At 38.1% G+C, this 21,366-nt stretch overlaps 1 protein-coding gene and 1 long non-coding RNA gene across 6 annotated transcripts in view; both read right to left on the bottom strand.

Moving 5' to 3' along the window:
• ccser1 (coiled-coil serine-rich protein 1) overlaps positions 1-21,366 on the bottom strand; it is a 65,121-nt gene that overhangs the window by 20,554 nt on the left and 23,201 nt on the right. For all 5 annotated transcript variants that reach the window (XM_043247029.1, XM_043247028.1, XM_043247030.1 and 2 more), the window contains 4 exons: positions 18,961-19,102; positions 15,067-15,144; positions 9,967-10,050; positions 7,204-7,281 (listed from right to left, as the gene is read on the bottom strand). In XM_043247029.1, the coding sequence (XP_043102964.1) occupies positions 7,204-7,281; positions 9,967-10,050; positions 15,067-15,144; positions 18,961-19,102 (382 nt within the window). The remainder of the gene's footprint in view (positions 1-7,203; positions 7,282-9,966; positions 10,051-15,066; positions 15,145-18,960; positions 19,103-21,366) is intronic.
• On the bottom strand, positions 1,960-2,992 carry LOC122350502. Its single transcript, XR_006251605.1, has 3 exons — positions 2,571-2,992; positions 2,378-2,475; positions 1,960-2,297 (listed from the first exon to the last, which is right to left on the bottom strand). It is a non-coding gene; the product is annotated as an uncharacterized LOC122350502 (long non-coding RNA).

Here is a 21,366-nt window from a genome sequence, read left to right as displayed (position 1 = left end):
GTTTATGGGATAGGAAGATAGGAGACACATAATATAATATTATATAATATAATATTATAATATAACAATGTAATATTATAATATTATATCATAATATAATACAATATATTTATATCCGAAGCCACTTAATAACCTTTATGATGTTGACATGATTTCTTTCCTACAAAAACCAAAATGAGATTACTACACTGCATATTTTTTTCATAAAATAAAATTGAAAGGTCAGCAATCATTACAACTATCTAATTTTAAATTAACTTTAAGTTTTAGAATAACTTGATGGGAACATAAAATTACAGAAAAAATTATTTTAAATCAGTGTAACAACTGACTGGTTGTTCATATAATAAAAGATGTGCAGTGCATTTTATAAAGAGCTGTAATAAATGGTACTTAAAGTAGTATTGTTCAGTTTAGCAGGATATACCATAATGGCATGAAAACTTAAGCACATTTAAAAAAAACAAACCCAAAAACATATGTTGATACATTATTGAACAGTACTGATTAATTTAATTGTTAATGTAATAAGTAACAATGGACATCTGATTAAGATATTTTAATCAAAAATATCTAAAGAAAATGTCTCTGTAGTATTACTGATAAAAGTAGAGGGTGCACCAATTTTGTGTATTGTTATTCATTTATTTCATTTATTCATTTATTTCTTTTTTAATTTTGTGCATTTAAGCTCTACAAACCATTAAACAAAATGTGCATTTTTAGTTGAATTTGTTGCAGTATAGTAGTATACTGTATAAAGAACTGTCATGTAATCTGAACTAGTACCAGAAGCATTAAATCCTTTAAAAATCCCATTCCTAGTCTCCTCCCTGCTGAATTCCCATTCCTCCACCGTTCTCCCTGCAGGAGAGTCAAGTCTGGATACAGCTGTGAGGCTGCAGCAACAGGATGTGACTAGCAACAAAGCTTCTCTGAGCCTGTGCATCCTTCTGAAGGATGAGATCTCATTAGTCTGTACGAAAACCTGTAGAGAACGAGAGGTGGGACCTCGGACCACCTGACTACATCCTGGCCTCTGTCCAGCTCACTTATCTCAATCTCAGCCTGAGCATAACGCCACAGAGCGGCACTTAATTACGAGCCGAATCGCGCTTCAAAGGCGCGCCTGCCATCGCAGGAATGCAAACTCCCAGGGGTGTTTATCACTGAAAGGAAACTACAACGCATCGGTCTGGACGCAACACACTTCAAGTGCCGGTCCGGGTAATGGCCAACGCAAGCAAAAGCGCGCTGAACTCGTAAATAACAGAAACGAACAAACAAGGGAGGGGTTCTGGCAAAAACATAAAAGACCACACTGGTAAGGGACAGTGTTCTGCTAATTAAACACTAACGCCAGAACAAAAGCATGAAACGACTCGTTCCATGGCCTGCGGATCTCACACAGCCCGCGTTCGCTGGAACAGCGTCAGCCGTATCCCAGGAGTTCCTATTCCTGTTAACAAATAGGTCAATATTGCCGGGTAATGCAGAACAGATACTCTCTTCTCGTGCCTTTTTTTTGGCTCTGTACGACAGACACAATTGTACACATCAATATAAACAGACAAAGAGGATCAAAGCGTCAGAGGCTCACTGCTTCTCTGCAGAAAGCTTCTCCACCTGAGTAAACACAGAGCTTTCATCTTCCCATTCCGGTCGCCCTGGGCACACGGAGAGCTGGGTACCGTTCTTTCCACCGTCTGGGTGGATTACAATGCTGCACACACAGTCCACGTACGCTCTGCGTGCTTCCTCAACTGTTACTTTAAAGCTTTGCCATTTAATAAGTTATGGATATCGAACAGGCAGACACAATAGGTTGGATTTGAAGTGCCGGCGCTGGCCGAGGCCGGAGATGAGTAATGCGTGATGGACAGTTAGAGAGCTCTAACTAAAAAAAAAAAAAAAAAAAAAAACACAAAGAGATAATATGCAAAACAAGTGTCGGTCGTACAGATGGTGTTTCAAAGGAATTTTCAAGTGGCATTTGTGAGCGTGGCTATCCAAAAAGGACTGTTGGTGTACTTCCAAGAGTAGAGAATCCAGCCGTGCGCAGTGATAACCTGTGTTGAATTTTTCGGAAGAAAAGGAACCAAGATAAACAGACAAGAAGGGGATAAAACAAAGGGAGAAATGGCTGGTTGCAGATTTACGGAAAGTAGGACCAGTAGCTCAAACCCTGGGTGGCAGAACAGCATGCCATGCTTCGGTGGAAACACCACGAACAACCACAACACACGGTGAGAAAACTCACATCGTCTCCTGCAAGAGGCGCCCACTCGAGCGTGGCCCTGAAAGCAAAGCATATATCTTTGAAAACATGCACAGGGACAACAGGAAACTTCTATCTGGGAACATTAATTCAGCTCACCTGCATACCGTGTCTCATTAATGCACTGGCACTGGAGTTTATCGGGTTTATCTAACTCCTCACCAGGTCACTAAATACACTGAAGACGCTTTACAGCGCTGACAAAATCAGAGACAGATAAGGCAGTAAATGTTGACGGGTCAAGGTAGAACCATCATGAGGGATGACTTGCACTATTCGGAAGTCTAATCACCCAGGCTGTTTCCGCCCAGAGAGATGAGGGCAGGCCCAGACTGCAGGGATCCTAGAGGCTCGAGTTACATCACACTGTGTGAGGCCTCAGCCATCATCGTCCTGTTCCCGACCGCCGGCACTACTTCAGGCAGAGTTATGGATCAGAGCTGCAGGGTGGAAGTGGAGGATATTTTACACAGCTAAGCATGGATTGAAATGGCCTTCACAAAAAAGACGGAGAGAGGAAAAAATAAAAATCACCCAAAAAAAAAAAAAAACGACCATAAAAACAGATGTGAGCACTGCATCAAAACGCGGAATGGAAGATAGAATGGCTTAAAGGAACACCCCACTTTTTTTGGAAATAGGCTCACTCTCCAACTCCTCCAGAGTAAATAAGTTGAGTTTTACCATTTTTCAATCCATTCAGCCCATTTTCACTTTAAGCATAGATCATTGAATCCAGTTAGACCAGGAGCTTTGTGTTCAAAAATGACCAAAGAGTTTAGATATTTTTTCTATTTAAAACTTGACTCTTCCATAGTTATATTGTGTACTAAGACCAGAGGAAAAAGGAAAACTGTGATTTTCTAGGCTGATATGACTAGGAGATATACTCTCATTTCCACGTAATAATCAAGGAGGTCTGCTGCGTACCATTGCCGCAGCAGATACAGTGATATAACGTAGTGCCGGTGGAAAATAGTTTAGGCAATAAAGGGTTTCTTTATTCAATATATAAAAAAGAGATGTGGATTAGGGCTGATACAGTCATGAGCATATCATTGATGTGCTACAATAGTTTTTTGTTAATATTTTCAATTAGATTTTATAAATTCATATTTTAGCTGAAGTTTTTGTAATTTTTGACATTTTTATTAGTTTTCACTTTTTTAAAAAGCCTATATAGTTGTTATTTAAGTTTAGTTATTTTACTATCTGTATTTTAGTATCTTATGGGTCAAAAACAATAGCTTTTTTCTTTTATGCCACAATTCAGGATATTAAGTAAGGATCATGATCCATGAACATACATTTTTCATTGGTACATTTTTTGTATATTTTGCTCATAACAAAGCGATACTTTGTTATTTAAAATGCAAAATATTAAATACAACAATAAAAAAATATTGTTATTTTAAAATTATTATTTTTACATTAATAAAATATCCAATAAATATTTCATTATTTTGCAAATTAACAACAGGTCAGGACCCAAACTACTCAGTTCAGATGTTCTTTATTTGTTATAGTAATTCAATAGTTTCTCATTTTTTAATGATCCATTAAAACAGAAGAGTCAGTGTTGTCCAATTATCAGACAATTTCCTTTATAATTTAATTCAAACAGCAGTCAGGCTACATGATTGAGTAAATTGTTTTTTTGTTTTTTTTATAATCAAATCACACTAAATTAAAATGTTAAAATTAACAGCCCTAATTTAAACTAAAAATAAAAAATAAAAAAAGAACTACAAATGCAAACAAAATCTTTGAACTCCTTCACATACAAAAGGAGGAAAACGATTACCGCTCAGCAGGCGTGTCATTCTGAGAGGCTCAGTGCTCACACTCTGACCCATGCAGAGAGAAAAGCAAGCAGGCTTGTGCAATGAAGTTGGGAGTTTAGCATAACAGGTCCCCCACGCGGAGTGATCAGATGGGCCGCAGCGTGACTCTATGTGACAGGGCGACCCCCTCATGTGCAAATGAATCTAAATAAATAAATAAGCACCGAAATGAATTGGAAAAAAATAAAGAGATGCCTGAAATGATTTTAGAGCTTGGAAACAGGCTTGAAACGCAAAAGGCCTCTCAGCAGGGTTGGCTGGAGAGCTGAAAAACAGAGCAGTGGGAGATGTCCAGTATGTTCCATTAACAGGTGTCCTCCAGCTATACGGACCTGACCACTGATCAATCTCCCTCACTGGTATAGATCCAACTGTTTGGGCAAGTATCAAAAACTACTTATTCTGGCTGGAAGGGGTTTCCATTTGGCTAAATATTCAAGCATTTTAATAAGAACTGTCACTTCTATAAAAAAGATTTATGACTGGAAGGGAAATAACACAAAACAGAAGCTAATCCATAAAACTTCATATCTCGGCTACGGAAGGGAGGAATGCCAGAGTAAATGAGCTCTTAAGTGCTTTTTCATTTAAATGGCTGAACGGCAGTGTGGAGGGCAGAGCTTAATATTAACAGGCTTAGACTGGCATAATAAAGCAAAATAAACAGACATAACGGCGCAGTCAGGCTTCAGACAGAAGGGAAAAGAACAGGCCTTTCATCAGGTTTAGATGTGACAACGACACTGGCTTATACACAACAAAAAAAAGTGACGCATTCAAACCTTAGAACTTATAGAAATATTACATATACACATAATATACATTTACTTCATATAGCTCAATACAGTCACAATGTAGTGGTCCATAGAGTTTTATTGTTATTTATAACTTGAGCTCATCTATAAAGAAATACTGTCAGTGCTTATAGTTCAAGGCATGGTTTTGGGACATTCTTTTTTTTTTTTTTGGAAATATCTTTGCAAATGTTTCTCAAGGGACACAATTTTTGAAAATAAATAAATAAATAATTATTTCACCACCATGTCCCTTTAGGGGCCTCATATAGCAGAGAAGCACTGAAGAAAGTCTGGAATTATAATAAAAAAGTATGGGTAAAAAAAAAAGGACAAGTAACAGTGAAAATGTATTTTTCTTTTATTTTAAAATGTTCTTAAATGTCTATTTTATTTTATTTAAAAATGTTCATATTTTAGTGTCATGATTTTAGTGTCATGCGTGTGCTCCATTTATACGTGATTCCCAACCATGGCTCATGGAAGATGTGCTTCACCTGAGCATTATAAATGTACATCACTCTGCCTTAATACACATAATTTCTCATTCTTACTGGACAGGTGAGCAGGCTGGCCCCCGTCCCATCTAGTCATGTCTCTTTGTCCTGACAGAAGCCCCTCAGCACTAACCTGCCCTTCCTGCTGCGCATCTGGCCAACAGAAACGGAGTACACTTTGAGAAATCGGTGGCCATGAGAACCGCGTAGGATCGTTGTCCGACGCTTCCGAAAGAGGCCAGTCTGGCCCCCTGGTGCACTGTGACTCAACAGAGGGCACCAAAGCCTCTCTTCCTCTCCCTTTCAACTAATTAGCTCAGCTGGAGAGAGAAGCAGGGTGCTCCACAAAAAAAAGAGAGAGAAAGAACGTGGGTAAAAAAAGGAAACAGATGACCTCCTCCAATTGAAGCAGCCTTCGAAATAGCTGACCCACTTGTAGACACACTTTCAGATATTTGCGTGTCCTCAATGCAGTAACCCATATAGCGGTGTAGTCTACATAGGGCAGGGTGGAAATGCAGAACTCATCTCTGGCTGAGCGGAGGAGAAAGAATGATGGTGTGCATTGCGTTCCGAAAGCCTGAGGGTCTCGTGCTCGTGCATGTGCAGTTCCTCTCCACACTCATCCACTGCCGGCACATCTGAGGTAGACAGGAAGAAGATTCTCCCACATCCTCCCACGCGACCATTTCCACGCTGGCTGTTTTTGGCACCGCAGCAAAAAAGACGCCAGCTTACTGCGAAAATGTCGCTTATCTAATGCCACAGCTCCATAATGAGCACTCTTTCTAATATTTCAGCTTTTTTTACAGCACTTTTCATCAACGCCGAGGTCTGATGGAGCAGCGACGCATTAGCGCAGCGATAGCCGTGGAATGGATTGTCAAGCAATTTGAAAAAGCCATCCGAATTCACATCACATACGCATATTAGCAGTAATACAAAGCACAAAGTCTGCAGAGATGTTAAATGCCAGAGGGAAAATGGACCATGTCTCCACGGGAGTCCAACTGAAAGCTATTTCAGTGTAAAGGGACTAAAGGCATACTGATGCGGGCACTGCGAGGGCATGGAATCTACGACAGAAATCTGTAAAGAAAATCTCAAAGATCATTCTTCTTGACTATCAGTGAGCTCATCACAAATTCTGAAAATCCACAAACAGATTTCTAACTAGAAGGACATCTCTCAAAAATGTGCAAATAGCTTTTAATCAAACCATCAAACACCATTTGGTCTTCATTTGAGTAAGTGTTGCAAACGAAAAAGAGAAGACGATTTAAAGACTGGGTTTGTCTCGGATGCTTTAATATCTGTTGCATTAATCTCTGTTAATGAGTCATTTAAAGTTTGAAGCACTTGAACACAGTTTGCTGACTCACTGCAATATAACATCAACATTTGCTGTGTACGAGCCATTAAAAAGCCGCCTGTGGGAACGAGTAAGCACCTAGCTTTTGACCAAAATTCATAATAAAAACAAATAAAAAGGGAGGATGGAAATTATTGAACGGGTGGGTGGAAAGGAGGGCAGTCAAACTATCGTAAGGGCAGCGGACGAAAGGGTTAGCAAAAGTGTTGTTGAAATCAGAAACTACAATTTCGTTTTACAGATTCCATCTCAAATTGAAAATCAACTTTCAGTGCCCTTTACCATTAAAAGTCAGTGAAATAAAAAAGACAGATGTAGGGACCTGTATTCAATTAGAAAAACCAGACACAGCTCAATGACCCCAGAACATTAGCAGCGTCGTCAGGAGCCTTCGTACGGCGCTTTAATGGGTACTCACCTCTGAGAGTAAGAAATCTGTCTGAGTGCTTTTGTCAGCTTTTTGGCAAAGAGATTTCAGAGCAGAGCGGGTGGATTCCTGTTAAAAAGACATATGTATCAGAAATGGGTGGCATTACCTTAAAAAAAAGTTTTATGACATAAAACAGTTCTCTAGAATACTTGATTCTGACTTGTCAATTTCAGCTTCCTGCTTGATACTACATGATATATTATAATGATATAGCCATATAATGACATATATTGAAATATTGTCTAAATTGAATGGAATACAAGTGCTACTTTAATCTAAAAATGAAAGAGCAATTTTCAAGCAACTTTTCAAAATGACATTTAAAACTGTAAATAATTTACAGATAATGTATTTCTAAAAATAATAAATATTTATAATATTCTAAAAATTTGAAAAGCAAGTATATATTGATTTCCTAGACTTCCATAAAGCTGTACATGTGGTTGAAATACACACACATACATGCATACACATATAGGGTCATAAAAATGACCCTATGATTGTACATTCATATCGGCTATATGATCAGAAAAAAATGTGGAGTCTTGACTTGGAATATCAAGCAGCCTTAATGCCCCTCTCGAAAGCAGCAGAACGGCAGACTAATAAAACAAGAAATATGGTGCAGCAAAATTTAGGGCCGCCATACTTCATTAATGACATTCAATAAAGACAGTAAAAATTGACAAAGACGAGCCTAGCCAGCAGGCTGCCAGTTTCACCAGTGAGTATTATTTTACGAGCTTTTGCCATGATTTATTAAGCCATTGTGGCCTGCAGGTTCTTTTCCCACTAAAAATAGAGCGGAGGTCTCTGGGCGAAAGAATCCGCAAAGTGATGATGTCAATGACCGAGTCTTCTGTTGATTCCGATGTCGTCAGCGGGATGCCACATTATGCATGCGTGTTTACATGTGTTCAGTATGCATGCTTTATTGGAGGGTAAAACAACCACTGCAGTTCTCGGGTCGAAACCCACATCACACAGAGTTTAAGTCATTGGGCTTTTATGGAGAAGAGAAACTGCAGCGAGCATTCTGGTATTTACCAACAGACTGTTTTCTGAAAGGAAAAACTGACCTTCAGAGACGTGCTTAACACTATTGGGAGGACATTTCTGAATTCAGTTCTCGAAGAGGAGACAGATAAGGACAACATCAATTCAAACCTCTACAGACTGAGCTAAAGTCAAACTTGCAATCTTTTCATTGAATACCTAGACAGCGATCAGCAAGTACGGAGAACGCTTAAACTAATAATGCAGTGCTGCTGCTGAAGAATAGAAGCAGATTCATTCACACAATCTCATGCTGCACCAAAGCGTCCTGAAGTCATTAGTTTCTATTAAGAGTTGGCGATTTCCACAGCTTGAATGGTGACTACAAATGGAAGTCATTGTAAGCGCTGACATGTTTTAGGAAAGACTTTGGGAAATGGGATATTTTGAATGGGGAGTGGTGTTTTCAAAAAAGCTGAAAAAGCAGGTAAATGCTCAGGATGACATTCAAAATCTCATACAGAAAAGTGCATTTTTGGGTGAATCTCACAAACTAATTTTTCTTATCCAATCAGAGCATACTAAATATAAAAAATTTGCAACCCCAAAGAATCCTGAAGTCATTAGTTTTCGATGAGAGTTTGCCGAGCTTGACTTTTTTGCGACGCAGTCACTACAAATGGGAGTCATTAAAACTGCGGGCAAGGTTTAAGAAGGCCGCTGGGGCATAGAATATAACGCGTGTTGTACACAATTCTGTTATGATACTTTTAAGATGCTTTTGCCACATTTTTTGAAGTTTGAATGCATCAGTCACAATTTAGTGTAAATACAAGAAAAAGACAACATACTGAAAATCTCACACTCTAAGTAAATACTCATTCCTTTTGTCAAATCAGTAGACAGTAAATATTAAAGATTTATAGCACCAAAGCTTCTAGATTCAATGTAGTTTGGCGATTTCCCATGTTCGACCTTTTTGAGATGCATGACTACAAATGGATGTCATTAAAAAAAAATTGGTATGGTATTTGGAACATGGAATATAGCATTTTAAAAGCATCAGTGGTCATTCATTGTAAAAAAAAAAAAAAAAAAAAAAAAAAAAAAAAAGCAAGCAGAAGACATTTAAAATGTCATGCGGCAAAATAACATAAAATTTTAATTTTTAGGTGAATCTTAACCAATCCTTCACCAATCATAAATGCTAGTCATAAAACTCATGTATTGTTTGAAACATCATGTGCTTTGTTTGTCCTTTTGCTTTTACAGCCTCTTTACTGCCCTCTATTGTTTTTATTTATCCTACCCCCTCCTCCGTGCCTATCACGCCATCTCATCCCATCCCTCTTTTCAAGACCACTACTCTATAAATCTGAGATGGACCTGTCATATTTCTCCTTCACTCGTCTCTGCCCTAGCTGTCGGGACTGGGAACATTATGTGTCTCACAGTGCATGTAAAGCACACGACGAGCTGTTTACTGCACGTTAAGTGAGTCTATCAAATATCGTCCCAGTTCAAAGGAAACTGCCGAGCGGCATCTCCATAACTTCCTAACGCGAGCCTTGGGAGGGGGAAAGGACACGAAACCAACAGGATGTTAACTCCAACTGTCAAATAAATGCACGAAATTAGGGTATCCCAATGACAATGGAGCAAAGGAACCTGTTTTTGCGATCGTAAGGCTTTCTGAAGGTGGTTATGAAACTTGCGGTTATGAAATGTTACATTGAACTCGACGAGTTTTCTCACCAATTCAGCCTGAAGTCGTACAATGAGCTCGTCTTTCTCCTTCAGCTGCTGCTGCAGGATCTGGTTCTCTTCTCTCCCAGGATCCTGCACACAAAGCACACACAAACACTGTTTGAAAAAAAAAAAAAAAAAAAAAAAAAAAAAAAAAAAAAAAAAGTCAGTCTGCGTTATTCAAGCCATCGCCCCCAGTTTGAATCTGCAGCCTCGTGTGTGGGCGTAAAACTGCCGCGGTTGAGAGGTGGAGGTGTGCTTTCTGTGCCGTGGTTTCACTCTCCTCCATAAACTTCACCTGAACTAGCAGGCACTTTCCCACGACCTTGTGCTGTCAGCATCCATTATGTGAGGCTGGGGGAGGGGAGGGCGGGACTGAAGCTTCAAGGGCAGCAGAGGAGGACCGAAAGGCCCAGGAGCAGAACACGGCCTCCACGAACGACCGAAAAGAACCGCCGCCCCCAAAAACGACATCTCTCCTCTAAAAGAAGCGCCCGATGGAGATTAGACAGCGCTGGCATGAGGTAGCCGGACACAATATGCATGAGTCGGGAGCCCTTCTTGAGAGATCAGGGAAGGGGATTATGAGCTTCAATGTCACGTACTTGGAGACATCGTTGTTCAAAGCTCTGGCTTTGGCTTGAATGCGCTCCTTTTGTTGACATTACATAAACATCTCAAGGGAGCTGTTGTCAATCTTTGATGCTTCTCTCTAAAGGAAGCTAATTTCTGCCTGGAGATGATGATGAAATACACAGAGACTAACTAGAACCACACAGTACCTACAGTTTTTTTTTTTTTTTTTTTTTAATGAGCAGCTACAACCCCATCAGCAAGGCTCAAGTAGCTCTTCATCGCTACCAAACCCAAATGTGTTCCTTTGACCTCAAATGCTAGATTTCATTTAGCTGTTTAATAATGACCATTAATTATCATTAATATGATTATAATACCATTAAAATGGCCATCATTACGATGAGTCACATTTGAACTAAAAACAATCATTACTGTGGGTGAAAAACGCACCAAGTTTGCCACTATTCCACTAAGGTTTCAAATAGCTAAAAAAAAATTAATTTATGCTTTTATTTCTCAAGAATGCATTAAACTGATTAAAAATAAAAGACACTTATTTCATGAACAACTTCTTAAGAAACAAGCTAAGAAATTCCTAAAGAATTTTTTAAGAATTGCATGTCTCAAATACTTTCTTAAAAATATGTCTGTACTTGCTGATGACTCTATAATATATTCCATGAAAATGACTCAAAGGCTGCCTGTAAATTATCGTAATAACAATAATAAACACATACTTTTCATTGCAACTGACTTGACAGGAGTTCAGAATTTTTTTTTTAATTTGTCCAAAACTTTCAAAATCAAGTTTACATAAGAAAATTCTTAAGAAATGTTTTGGGAATAAAAATGTCCTCAACTTTATTAACCGAGTCAAAAAAAAAATAGAAAGAAATAATGAATGAAATGTATTTTTTTTTCTTAAAAGGATAGTTCACCCAAAATAAAGAATTCTGTAATTATTTGCTCACCCTCAAGTTGTTACAAATCTATATACGCTTTTTTTCTTCTGCTGAGTACAAAAGATACTTTGAAGAAGCTAAACAGCAGACAGTAGCGTTTGACTTTCACAGTTTTTTGGGGTTTTTTACTGTAAGTCAATAGCTACTGTAAACTGATTGATGCCATTTTTTTCTGTACTCAGCAGCCCTTCTGCCTTCTCATTCAGTGTTAATTTTGTGCACTTGAGGAATGTTTCGAGAATCTAGCCTGTGGTCTTCAAAGGATCTTCCACTTTAGTCTTGTGACAGTCAGACATTCAGGTGAGGTTTCATGCCATATTTCTTCCAGCAGAACTTTTCCTAACTATTTATTGTTATATATCTATATCTGTTGTCCCATCTACTTTTTCTCCTTTCTTGCCAGTTTCAGATTTTTCTTTCTTTGAAACTCTTGCCTAAAGGCGAGTAGCATCTAAGACCCTTGTATTCGCTGTTACAATTGAAGCTGGTGTTTGGTGTACACTGTTCAATGAAGCATCCAGCTGAGCACCAGGGAGGGGTTTGTTTTCCAAACTAGAGACTCTGATGTAGTTGTCCTCTTCTTGTTGTGAAGAAGGGCCATTCACTTCTATCTTTGTTCTGGTTAGATACAGTCTGCTTTCTTCTGTCAAGACAGCAGCGTATGAAACGGTGTTTGTCTAAATTTCTAGCAATATGTATTTTTGTTACGGCGCTTTAAAACCAAAATTTGACTTGTAAGACCATACTTTTGCAGGAAAGATACTGTGCACTTCATTAAGCAGCAGAAACATTTGCAACAGCCTCTCAAATAACAAAATATACTTTAGACCGTATTCATGACGATTAAATGTTACATTGGCTGAACAGAAGCACTAGTTTCTTTCAGCAACACAAAAAATGCCTTTATGATGCCAAACACTTCAACTGTAGAACATACGATTTTTTTTCATGTTTTTAAAAGTCAGCTCTTATGCTCACCCAGCCTAGGTTGATCAAAAATAAAGCAAATATTGTGAAATATTTAAATACCCTTTTTTTTTTTTTTTTTTTTTTTTTAATAAAATACATTACAAGAATATAATTTAAATAAAGCATACCGACACCAACCGTTGTAGCGTATATTAAACAATAAAGTATTTAAAAATTAATTATTCATAATTAAAAAAAGGTCATGTCCTGAGCAATGTATGCAGCAAACAGACAGAATGTAACCTCCTACAAATTCCCTGCCTGTGGGGAATATTTAATTATATCTTAATTATAGAGGTTTAACAAGAGCCACTTTATCTGTGCAGTGCCATGGAGGACCTCTAGAGAGGAGTTTGGTCACAGTTGCATACACACACCGATACACAACACACAGGACAGAGAGCTGGGTCTGTACCCCGTGCTGTAAAGCTGCATTTGAGTGGCTCCTCCATCTGTCTGTCCTAGATTAAATACTTGAGGCAAGAAGAGGACGAAGGACCTAATAAATGAGAATGTCCTACTATCACAGAGTCCTGATCATAAAAGGCAACACTTAACATTGCAGCAATCGATGCAGTCAAAGAAATAATGCTTTGTCACCAAGAATGCGGTGAGCATTCTGTGTATCAGTCTGCTTTAATGCCGCAAATATTGTAGTGGTGGGTGGGTATATATATATATATATAGTTTTGCAATTCTTTCTGAGACATTCATGGAAGAACTATGTTAGAGCTCCTACTCTACGCTTAACTCTTTTCTGTAAATCAATTCAAACTTTAGTAAAAAATATACAGTATATGTAGGTAAATATTGCCATTTATTTTTACAGTATATGATATTATCTGACAATCCATTTTCTGAATGCTGGAACTTTATATATTTTTATTGGTTCTACATAAATTATTAAATATCACTGTTTCTATTTAATTTAATTTACTGAAAAGGCAAGGGAAAACTCCTTTATTATGTTCAATTGTTATTATTATTATTATTATTATTATTATTATTATTATTATTATTATGTATTTTATCTTATTCTGTATCTCATTGACTATCATAGCTGTGTGGTTAAAAAAAATAATAATTTCACCAGATGGTAAAAAATAAATAAATCAAGATAAGTAATAGGAAATTATTGTCTGGAAGTCTGAAAGATCATGACACAGAGACTGCTTCGTCATCACAGCGCTAAATAATTTTTAATTGATTTTTCTATCTATAAGACTCATTTTAAATGCTAATAATTTTTTACAATATTACCATTTGCAAGTTACAAAACTGAGTGACCCCAAAACTTAAATGGTAGTGTATGTCTTTATATATTTATTATTAAAAGGCTGAATAAAAAGAAGAAATAAAATACAAGGCATATTTTTTTTTTGCCATAACGCTCAGCCCCACCTGACAGTTTCATTACCAAGAATGGTACAAGATTAGAGAAGTGCAGAGTATTTCACTGATGTACTTTGAAGGTAGGCATAAAAGGGAGTAAATGTGATAGATGTCCTCAGTTATTCCTGTATAAGGAGGTTTGTGATGTTATAAACTTCAAACAGGACACCCCGAGAGTGGCGGGTGCAACCACACCCGCTTAACAAAGAGTTATTAATGCGCAGTTGACAGGGACACCAGAACGAATGACTTTGGAACCCCGGCCCAAGCTCATTTCCCAGGGTGCAGAGCAAGAGGCTCCATTATTTCCCTAACCGACGCCACGCTCTCGCCGCAGGAGAACGCTTTCCGCAGGCTCTAATTATTAAGAAGGTGGGGATAACAAATGTTTGGTGAGAGAAGTTTTCTGTAAAAAGTAGGACGTGAAGTGACACGGTTCCGTCTCAGGTGGGTTCTAGGGCTTTATTTTTAAAATCAGGAATATTTTCCTTTTTTTTTTTTAACGGAATGAATCAGGACAAGTCCCACCCCTCTCCTGTCAGTTGAACACAATGTCAGAATGCATGGGGTCCTATTCTAAGCATCTCCCTCTCCCGCTGCGTGGCGCTAGGCTACGTATGAGCCGGAATGTCACGTGATTCGCTGCCGCAACCGTCGCTTCTGCTAGCACTCCATGTAGGTCAGTAAGGAGGACAGAGAAAGACGCAGACCTCGTTTCCACGTCGCAGTATTTTTTAGCCGAAAAAAAAAAAAAAAAAAAGTCCTGATGAAAAACGAAATCCTCTTCTACCGAGCAAAAGCTCCTCGTACAAAAATCATAAACCTTTCCCGATGACAGTCCAGGCAAGATTAGGGCACATAACCGAATAATCTCATCAAGATAGTGGGGAAATTTTATTGATGGTGGAGAAAAATGTTACTCAAACTCTATCAGACAGAGAAGCAGAGTGAGTTTAGGAGAGGCACAATGGAGTTAGAAAATTAACTACATAAAAATGGAGAGACCTCTGTCTCAATGCAGTCGTTTAGTGCCGTCGTTATGTTTGATCTACAGGCTTTGAAATCTTCAGGGAGGGGAAAAAAAATGAAAGTGAGCTTTTTGAAATCAAAGCGTGACCCGACAATGATACCTTAGCAGGAAAGAAAGTGTTCATCCACAATATTAACAGAAAAGAAACACATTATGACAACACTGAATGTGGACAATTACCTTAAAGGGGAGTGATTTCTCACTGCAGGGGCTTATGGGTAGAGAGTGAAGGCTGCTGGCAGGACTGATCTCAGCGCTCTGAAAGGCAAAGATCAGACATTTTAATATTTAATGAGCACATGAAAAGAAAACAGCTATTTACGAAACGACTGTAAATAACATTCTGCTCGTCTAACTCTGAACTAGTTGCCTCTGAGGTTACTATGCTTGGCAGGAGTATAAAGTTCGATTTTAACTACCTGACCCGCACACAGCCGAATACCGCAAGAACATTTAACCGAAAGCCTTCAAAAGCATAATTCGCAATTACCGCCAACTTAAAAACATGCATGCAGAAACGAATTTTAAATCGAGCTCAATAAATGCTTTAAAAAGAAAAGCACAAATTAAGCAACACCGTTATAACTCTAAAACTCGGTAACGAAACACACTGGGAAATTAGCTCGTGTCGTATATATTATGTAATTATACCATCCAAACAGGGGAGCAGACAGCCCTGTCCTCTCTGGGCTGTAGCCTCAAACGCTTCTCTCCTTCATCACGCTACTGCTGCCTCTCCCCCATATTAATGTGAGGAAGAGAGCTGCAGACGCAGTGACACTGTCAGAGATGCGGAACACTTTAGTCTGAGCAGAGCCGCGAGCAGACAAAATATTTAGCGATAATATTAATGTCAGGCACCTTTTTCAAAATAAATTAAAAAAAAACGAAACAAAAAGAAAACTACATTTAAGCGTGTCCTATTATGCCCTTTTTACAAGATGCGTGCCCAGAACGTGTCTGTGAAGCGTCGGCTCAAAATACATCGTAAACATTTATAATCTAATGCTGTAAAAAAAAAATAATAATAATAATTTTTTACATGCACATGAGCTGTCCAGAAAAGGGCTGTGCCTTGTGTCTTGGTTACTACAGCAACTATACATTTTTTGATTATCATCTCTATCACGCTCGTGCTCACAGGCACGTTGCAATTTAAGAAGCCTTGTCAACTTCTGATATACGGTTTTCTGAGCGCGCGCACACAAATTGTGCCTTATTTAACAGAAAGCCGGCTCTTTCATGTCAGCTGTCAAATATGCACAAGGTTGTGTCAAAATACACACACAGCTGATTATGTCTGCAAACATCTGCATCTGTGCGAGTATATTAGATCAGTAAAACGGTGATAGGCTGCCGATACATCTCCCCACCTCCACAATTCTTCATGTAGGCACTGGGCAGGAATTATTTAAACGAGGGATACCGTTAAGTGCTGGGCTGGCCAAGAGATTTTGGACTATTGTGTCTTTCACGGTTACGCGATCAGTGACGTTGACCTTGTGTGAAAGTGATGCTCACAGAATATGTTGTGAAGAAAGTTTTGTTTTTGCCGCTTTGAATGATTAAATGCATACACTTGCATGTGTCGAATGCTCATCTATGCAAGTATCCTTGTAAACATAGTAATTTAGTGTTCAGCGAAAACAAACAGCTGAGAAAGAAAACACATCTGTAACGGTATATTGGATTTGGACAGGTCTTAAAGCGCCAGCAGTCTAATATTCCTGCTGTCAATAATGTTAAATCAAACAACAAAATAGAGAAAAGAAATAAAAAGAAATACATATTTAATTCACACAGTGAAGAATACACAGTTTTTATACATTACTTTACACAATGTATGCAGCATGACATTTCTTCCTTATTTAAAAGGAGAAAAAAAAATATATTGTGATATATAGGGTTACCATGAAATAAAATTACTTATGATATGAGATTTTGGATATATTGCCCAGCCCATTATGTACTGTATATGCTCCCAAAAGAAAACTCATGGATGTAACTTGTTCTCTGTGATGTGCATCTGCTTTCAAAGACTTTAAGATATAACATAACAAAACAAAAAATAAAATATCTCTGAGCCACCGCAGCACTATTTGTGGGGGCCCATAACATTTGGTTATTCCAACAGCAGTGAGAGGTTAAAAAAAAACAAACAGGAAAATGAGGTGACTATAATCAAGTATAGTCTATAAATTTCAAACAAGGTACAATATCACAACCATTACCGTGGCATTTTGGTAAATGTTTCGCTGCATGTGTGAATGAATTTTAAGCAGCATTTCAGACTACATAATTATTAAAGAATTCAAGACTGATCCAGCATGTGCTCCTTTGATTAATGTGTTTTCTACGCCTGCATTTTAAGTACAAGGAGAGGACAAGAAAACTGTAATGAAAAGTGCAAACATATTGAGGTAATCAAAGAAGGTATGAATGCCAAAGCAAGACAAACGTTTCACTAATGCAGATTCTTCCCAGTGCATTCAAACTAAATCTGCTACACAGCAAATTGTCAAGCAAGGTCAAAATTATTTGCTGAAAAATGCAAAACAGTAATTTAAGAATTTACCCTGTTCAATATTAAAACTAAAACCTCTGCTCAGAATACAAAGTAATTATCAGAATGGTTATATATGCACATGGCTACATCTGAACTGTTTTAGCTGGTGGGAAATGCAATAGTTATGTAAATGAAACAGGCAGGAAGCACACACACATAAAAAAAAATAAAAATACAACAAAAAGCCAGTTTAATCCACGAAGGATGCTGTGCCAGGTTCTGAATGCCAACAGGCACTACAGTAAATAATGTTCAAAGGTATAAGAGCTATTCAATTCAAGCCTAGGTAGCACTGAAACAAAAAAACTATGTCTGGGAAGTTAGACACACTTAATTGAGGCTCTGAAACCGGTCTATGTAACTAAGTCTGAGAAGACAATCTATGCCCCTTTCATATATTTACTACTTAACTTTTGGCTAAATCAAAAGCTCTCTAAACATTTTGAACCAGCATCCTCACAGCGCTGCCCTAAATTAGTCTGGAACAAGGTATCAAAAGACCGAAAGCACAAAAGACACACAAAGAATTAAAGGACAGGCTGTGCGTAAAATCACTGGTCAAGCAAATAAAACCCACAGCACAACTGCACAAGTCATTGTGATTCTTGTTACGCTGTAGTTTATAAACGCTGAAGGAAGATGGCTAATTTACATGTTAATGAGAAGAGTCAGAAAAGAGGCCAAAGAACCTCCTCTTCAATATTCATGTTCCTCTGTTGTGCACTGTTCTCTGGACCTTCACTGAAGAAAGTGATTGTTATTGCGAAGGAATGTAAAACAGAGTACATGCAGTTACTACTTAGAGAAATGTGGAATGGAAATAAGTGTGTTCTGGTCAATAAATCAAGTTGGGTTAGCATTATTAGCTGTAAGGAATAAAACTGCTTAATACTGTAGTGACTTCAAAGAGCTTTCAAATAAAATCCTGCGTTGCTACCACAACAGACACTCCATTAACGTTCTGAAAAAGTAGAAATGCAATACTAAAGTTGTAAGACTAAACTAAATTCAAGCATCACAAATGTAAAATTAATAATCTAAATTAATGCTAAAAAAAAACCAAAAAACACACACTTAAGTGTGTCATATTACTGTTTAAAAAGTTTAATTAATAACAAATATGGCATAAATAAACCTCTATGAAAAACATGTAATATATGCAAAAATGTAAAATGCATCCAAAGAGTAGTCTAAAAAGTCTAATGTAGCTGTACTTTAATAGTCTTGCTGTAACATTTTACTGGTTGATCAAATCAACACTCTAACATGCTTTTCTTCCTCTCACAGCCTTGTTTTCGTTCGTGTCAAATTAAGTATAGTTTCTACTCTAACCAAGGCCTACATACTGACTGAATGTGTCTCTTCTGAGTGTGAGATTCTCCTGGTGTTCACCCTGAATGATGAGGCATGAAACTGGCAGGGCACGGAGAGCTCTTCTACCTGTTCTAATGCACCCGTGATGAAGGCCATAGCAGCTTCATGAATCAACTGTCAGGGTGGAACATTACCTCCTGCAGGGTCCTCCGTAGCCGCAGCAAAAGAGTCTTTACCGCTGTGCAGTCCTGCTGCATCAGCCTGAACGGCAGCATTTCCAGCCCGGGCAAAGGTTCATCATCACGAGACAGACAGAGGGACATCGGTCGCTGCTCCCTGGAAGGATCAAAAAGAAAACCGTCTGAGATCTGGGGTCATTTCATGACAAACGAACACGCGTTCAATGCAATAACAATGTAAATTTTAATCCGGTTCTCCGTCGATTGTGATTTTAATTAGAATTAAATGTAAATGTAACCTCATTTTAGTCTATTGTTTGCACTGTGCAAATTTCTTGTGCAAAAGAACAGATCAATCATTCATGCAGAGAATGGGATCAAATTAAACTTGATTAGAAGCGCTTCTTGAAAACAACCGAAAGACAAAGGTTCAGAGAGGAGACAAGACCCTCGAGAGACACTCGAGAGGAACAGTCATACCCTCTTCATCAGGCCTTTCACTGGGTCCAAGTGGATACTAATCTATATATAAACTCAGACAATTAGACCATTAAGAGGTTACAAAACATTACTTTTTCCAGTCTACCGAGATCTCGACTGAATGGCACAGCATCAACATCAGGGGAATTATATGAAAGGTGTGTGAGGGGGGTGTCTATTTCAAAGATGACGTACACAAAATCAAAAGACTTAACACCCAACGGTAAGGCAATATCTTTTTCGAGACAAAAATCTCTTTCGTTCTTCATTTCTGAAAGAACAAAAGCCCAACCTTATATCAATGCCGTATATCAAAGATATCTTCAAAGGAAGCACAGGGTATTTGGACCGATAGAAATCTCTTATTGAGAGTTCCACAAAAAACATGAAGAGAGAGACCTCTTGCTAATTACGAATCGGATTCTGCTCAACAGAAGGATCACACTGCGGCTCCAGACTTGTCTTTATACGTTTCTGGGATTCAGATCGAATTTAATTCAAGTTGCTTCAGATATAATTAAGTATTTATGCTTTTTAAAAGTACACCGATAACGGAAGATCAAAAGGAACCTCAGAGTTTTCGATTAGAATTAAAGCATCGATTCCTGGGAACCCCTCCAACGAGAGAGTCGCAGAGTACGTAAACACAGTCAGTCTTCCAAACAAACGTCTGACACTTTTGTTGTCGTTTTTCATTACACCGCTGTTTATTTCAGGGCTTTTGTGGCGAGTGTCCTTGGAGCTGCGAGAAGAAAGCGAAATTTCACTTTGCTCCTCCATGGCAGGTTACAAGCTCTCCATCTCACACTTGTCAATTAATATCACCTACTGAAACATCCTCTCTGAAAAATGGGAATATGTTTCTTGTTTCTCAATCCATGGCATCGACCGGTAAAAACATACTATCCATCCTGAAGGATATATCAATTGTTTCTGTTTTTTTGCGAATTTACAAAAGATTTCATAAACGGCTTGGGTTGCTCAACTCCTCAGAAAGCATAGACAGAATCCTGACTTATTCATGATCCTCGCGTCGAAACACGGCATAGGAGAAGGCGTTCTTATTCAACACACTCATTAAAATATTAGAGCCTGTATAACTCAGTGTCTGCACGGAGAGCCAGCAGCAAAAGCACGGCTCATTCTTTGTTTTTGCCTGTGAGAACTGACTACGGCACCTAACAGATTCCTCTAATATTGTATTTTACTGTGACACGGAGTCTAATGTATTTGTCAAAGCATGGCATGGAAAATCGATCATTTCATACATGAATCATAAAAGCAGAAGTATGGAAGCACAATGTTTATTACTTAAAAAGGAAATCAGAGGGAGCACTGCAGAAGTGATTGTATATTGTGCCTTAAAAATTCTAGCTTTCCTTTAGCTGTGACGCCTGGGGCATTTAACACAATTCTGAAATATTTTCAGAAAAAAAAAAAAAAAAAACAGTACAAGCAATTTCCAAACACATTAAAAACACAGACCTGGTGTTAAATGGCACCTCCTATAAACAACTGTCAGTGTTATTATTCGGTCTGAAAGGGAACGTTATTTATTTGAAAGAAGCTCTGTGCATCAGGTAATTATCTAGATTCAATCATTAATTACAATTTTAGATGTCAGGGCCTCTATGATAACAAGCAATGTGATTGCTACAATAACTAGAGCAATTTAAAGTTGTGAAGAGAATCTCACATTGTGACAGCGCTTTGCCTACAAACATGCTGGCCAAAACGAACGCTATATGAACATCGAGACAGGAGTATAGCTGCCATATTTAGTGTTATGATTATGAGTGGACCATCATGTTAATTTATAATAATAAACCTAATGTAGCCTCTAAAATGCTGCCTACGTAGGCAGCTCGCTAAGTTTTGGAACAAAGCCTGTATATTATTTATGATATCATATGATCCATTTACATTTAGTCGAGGCAATGC

Source organism: Puntigrus tetrazona, chromosome 8, assembly GCF_018831695.1.
Source record: "Puntigrus tetrazona isolate hp1 chromosome 8, ASM1883169v1, whole genome shotgun sequence".
In the NCBI taxonomy this organism is placed as follows: domain Eukaryota; kingdom Metazoa; phylum Chordata; class Actinopteri; order Cypriniformes; family Cyprinidae; genus Puntigrus; species Puntigrus tetrazona.
This window is presented reverse-complemented; position numbering and strand designations above follow the sequence as displayed.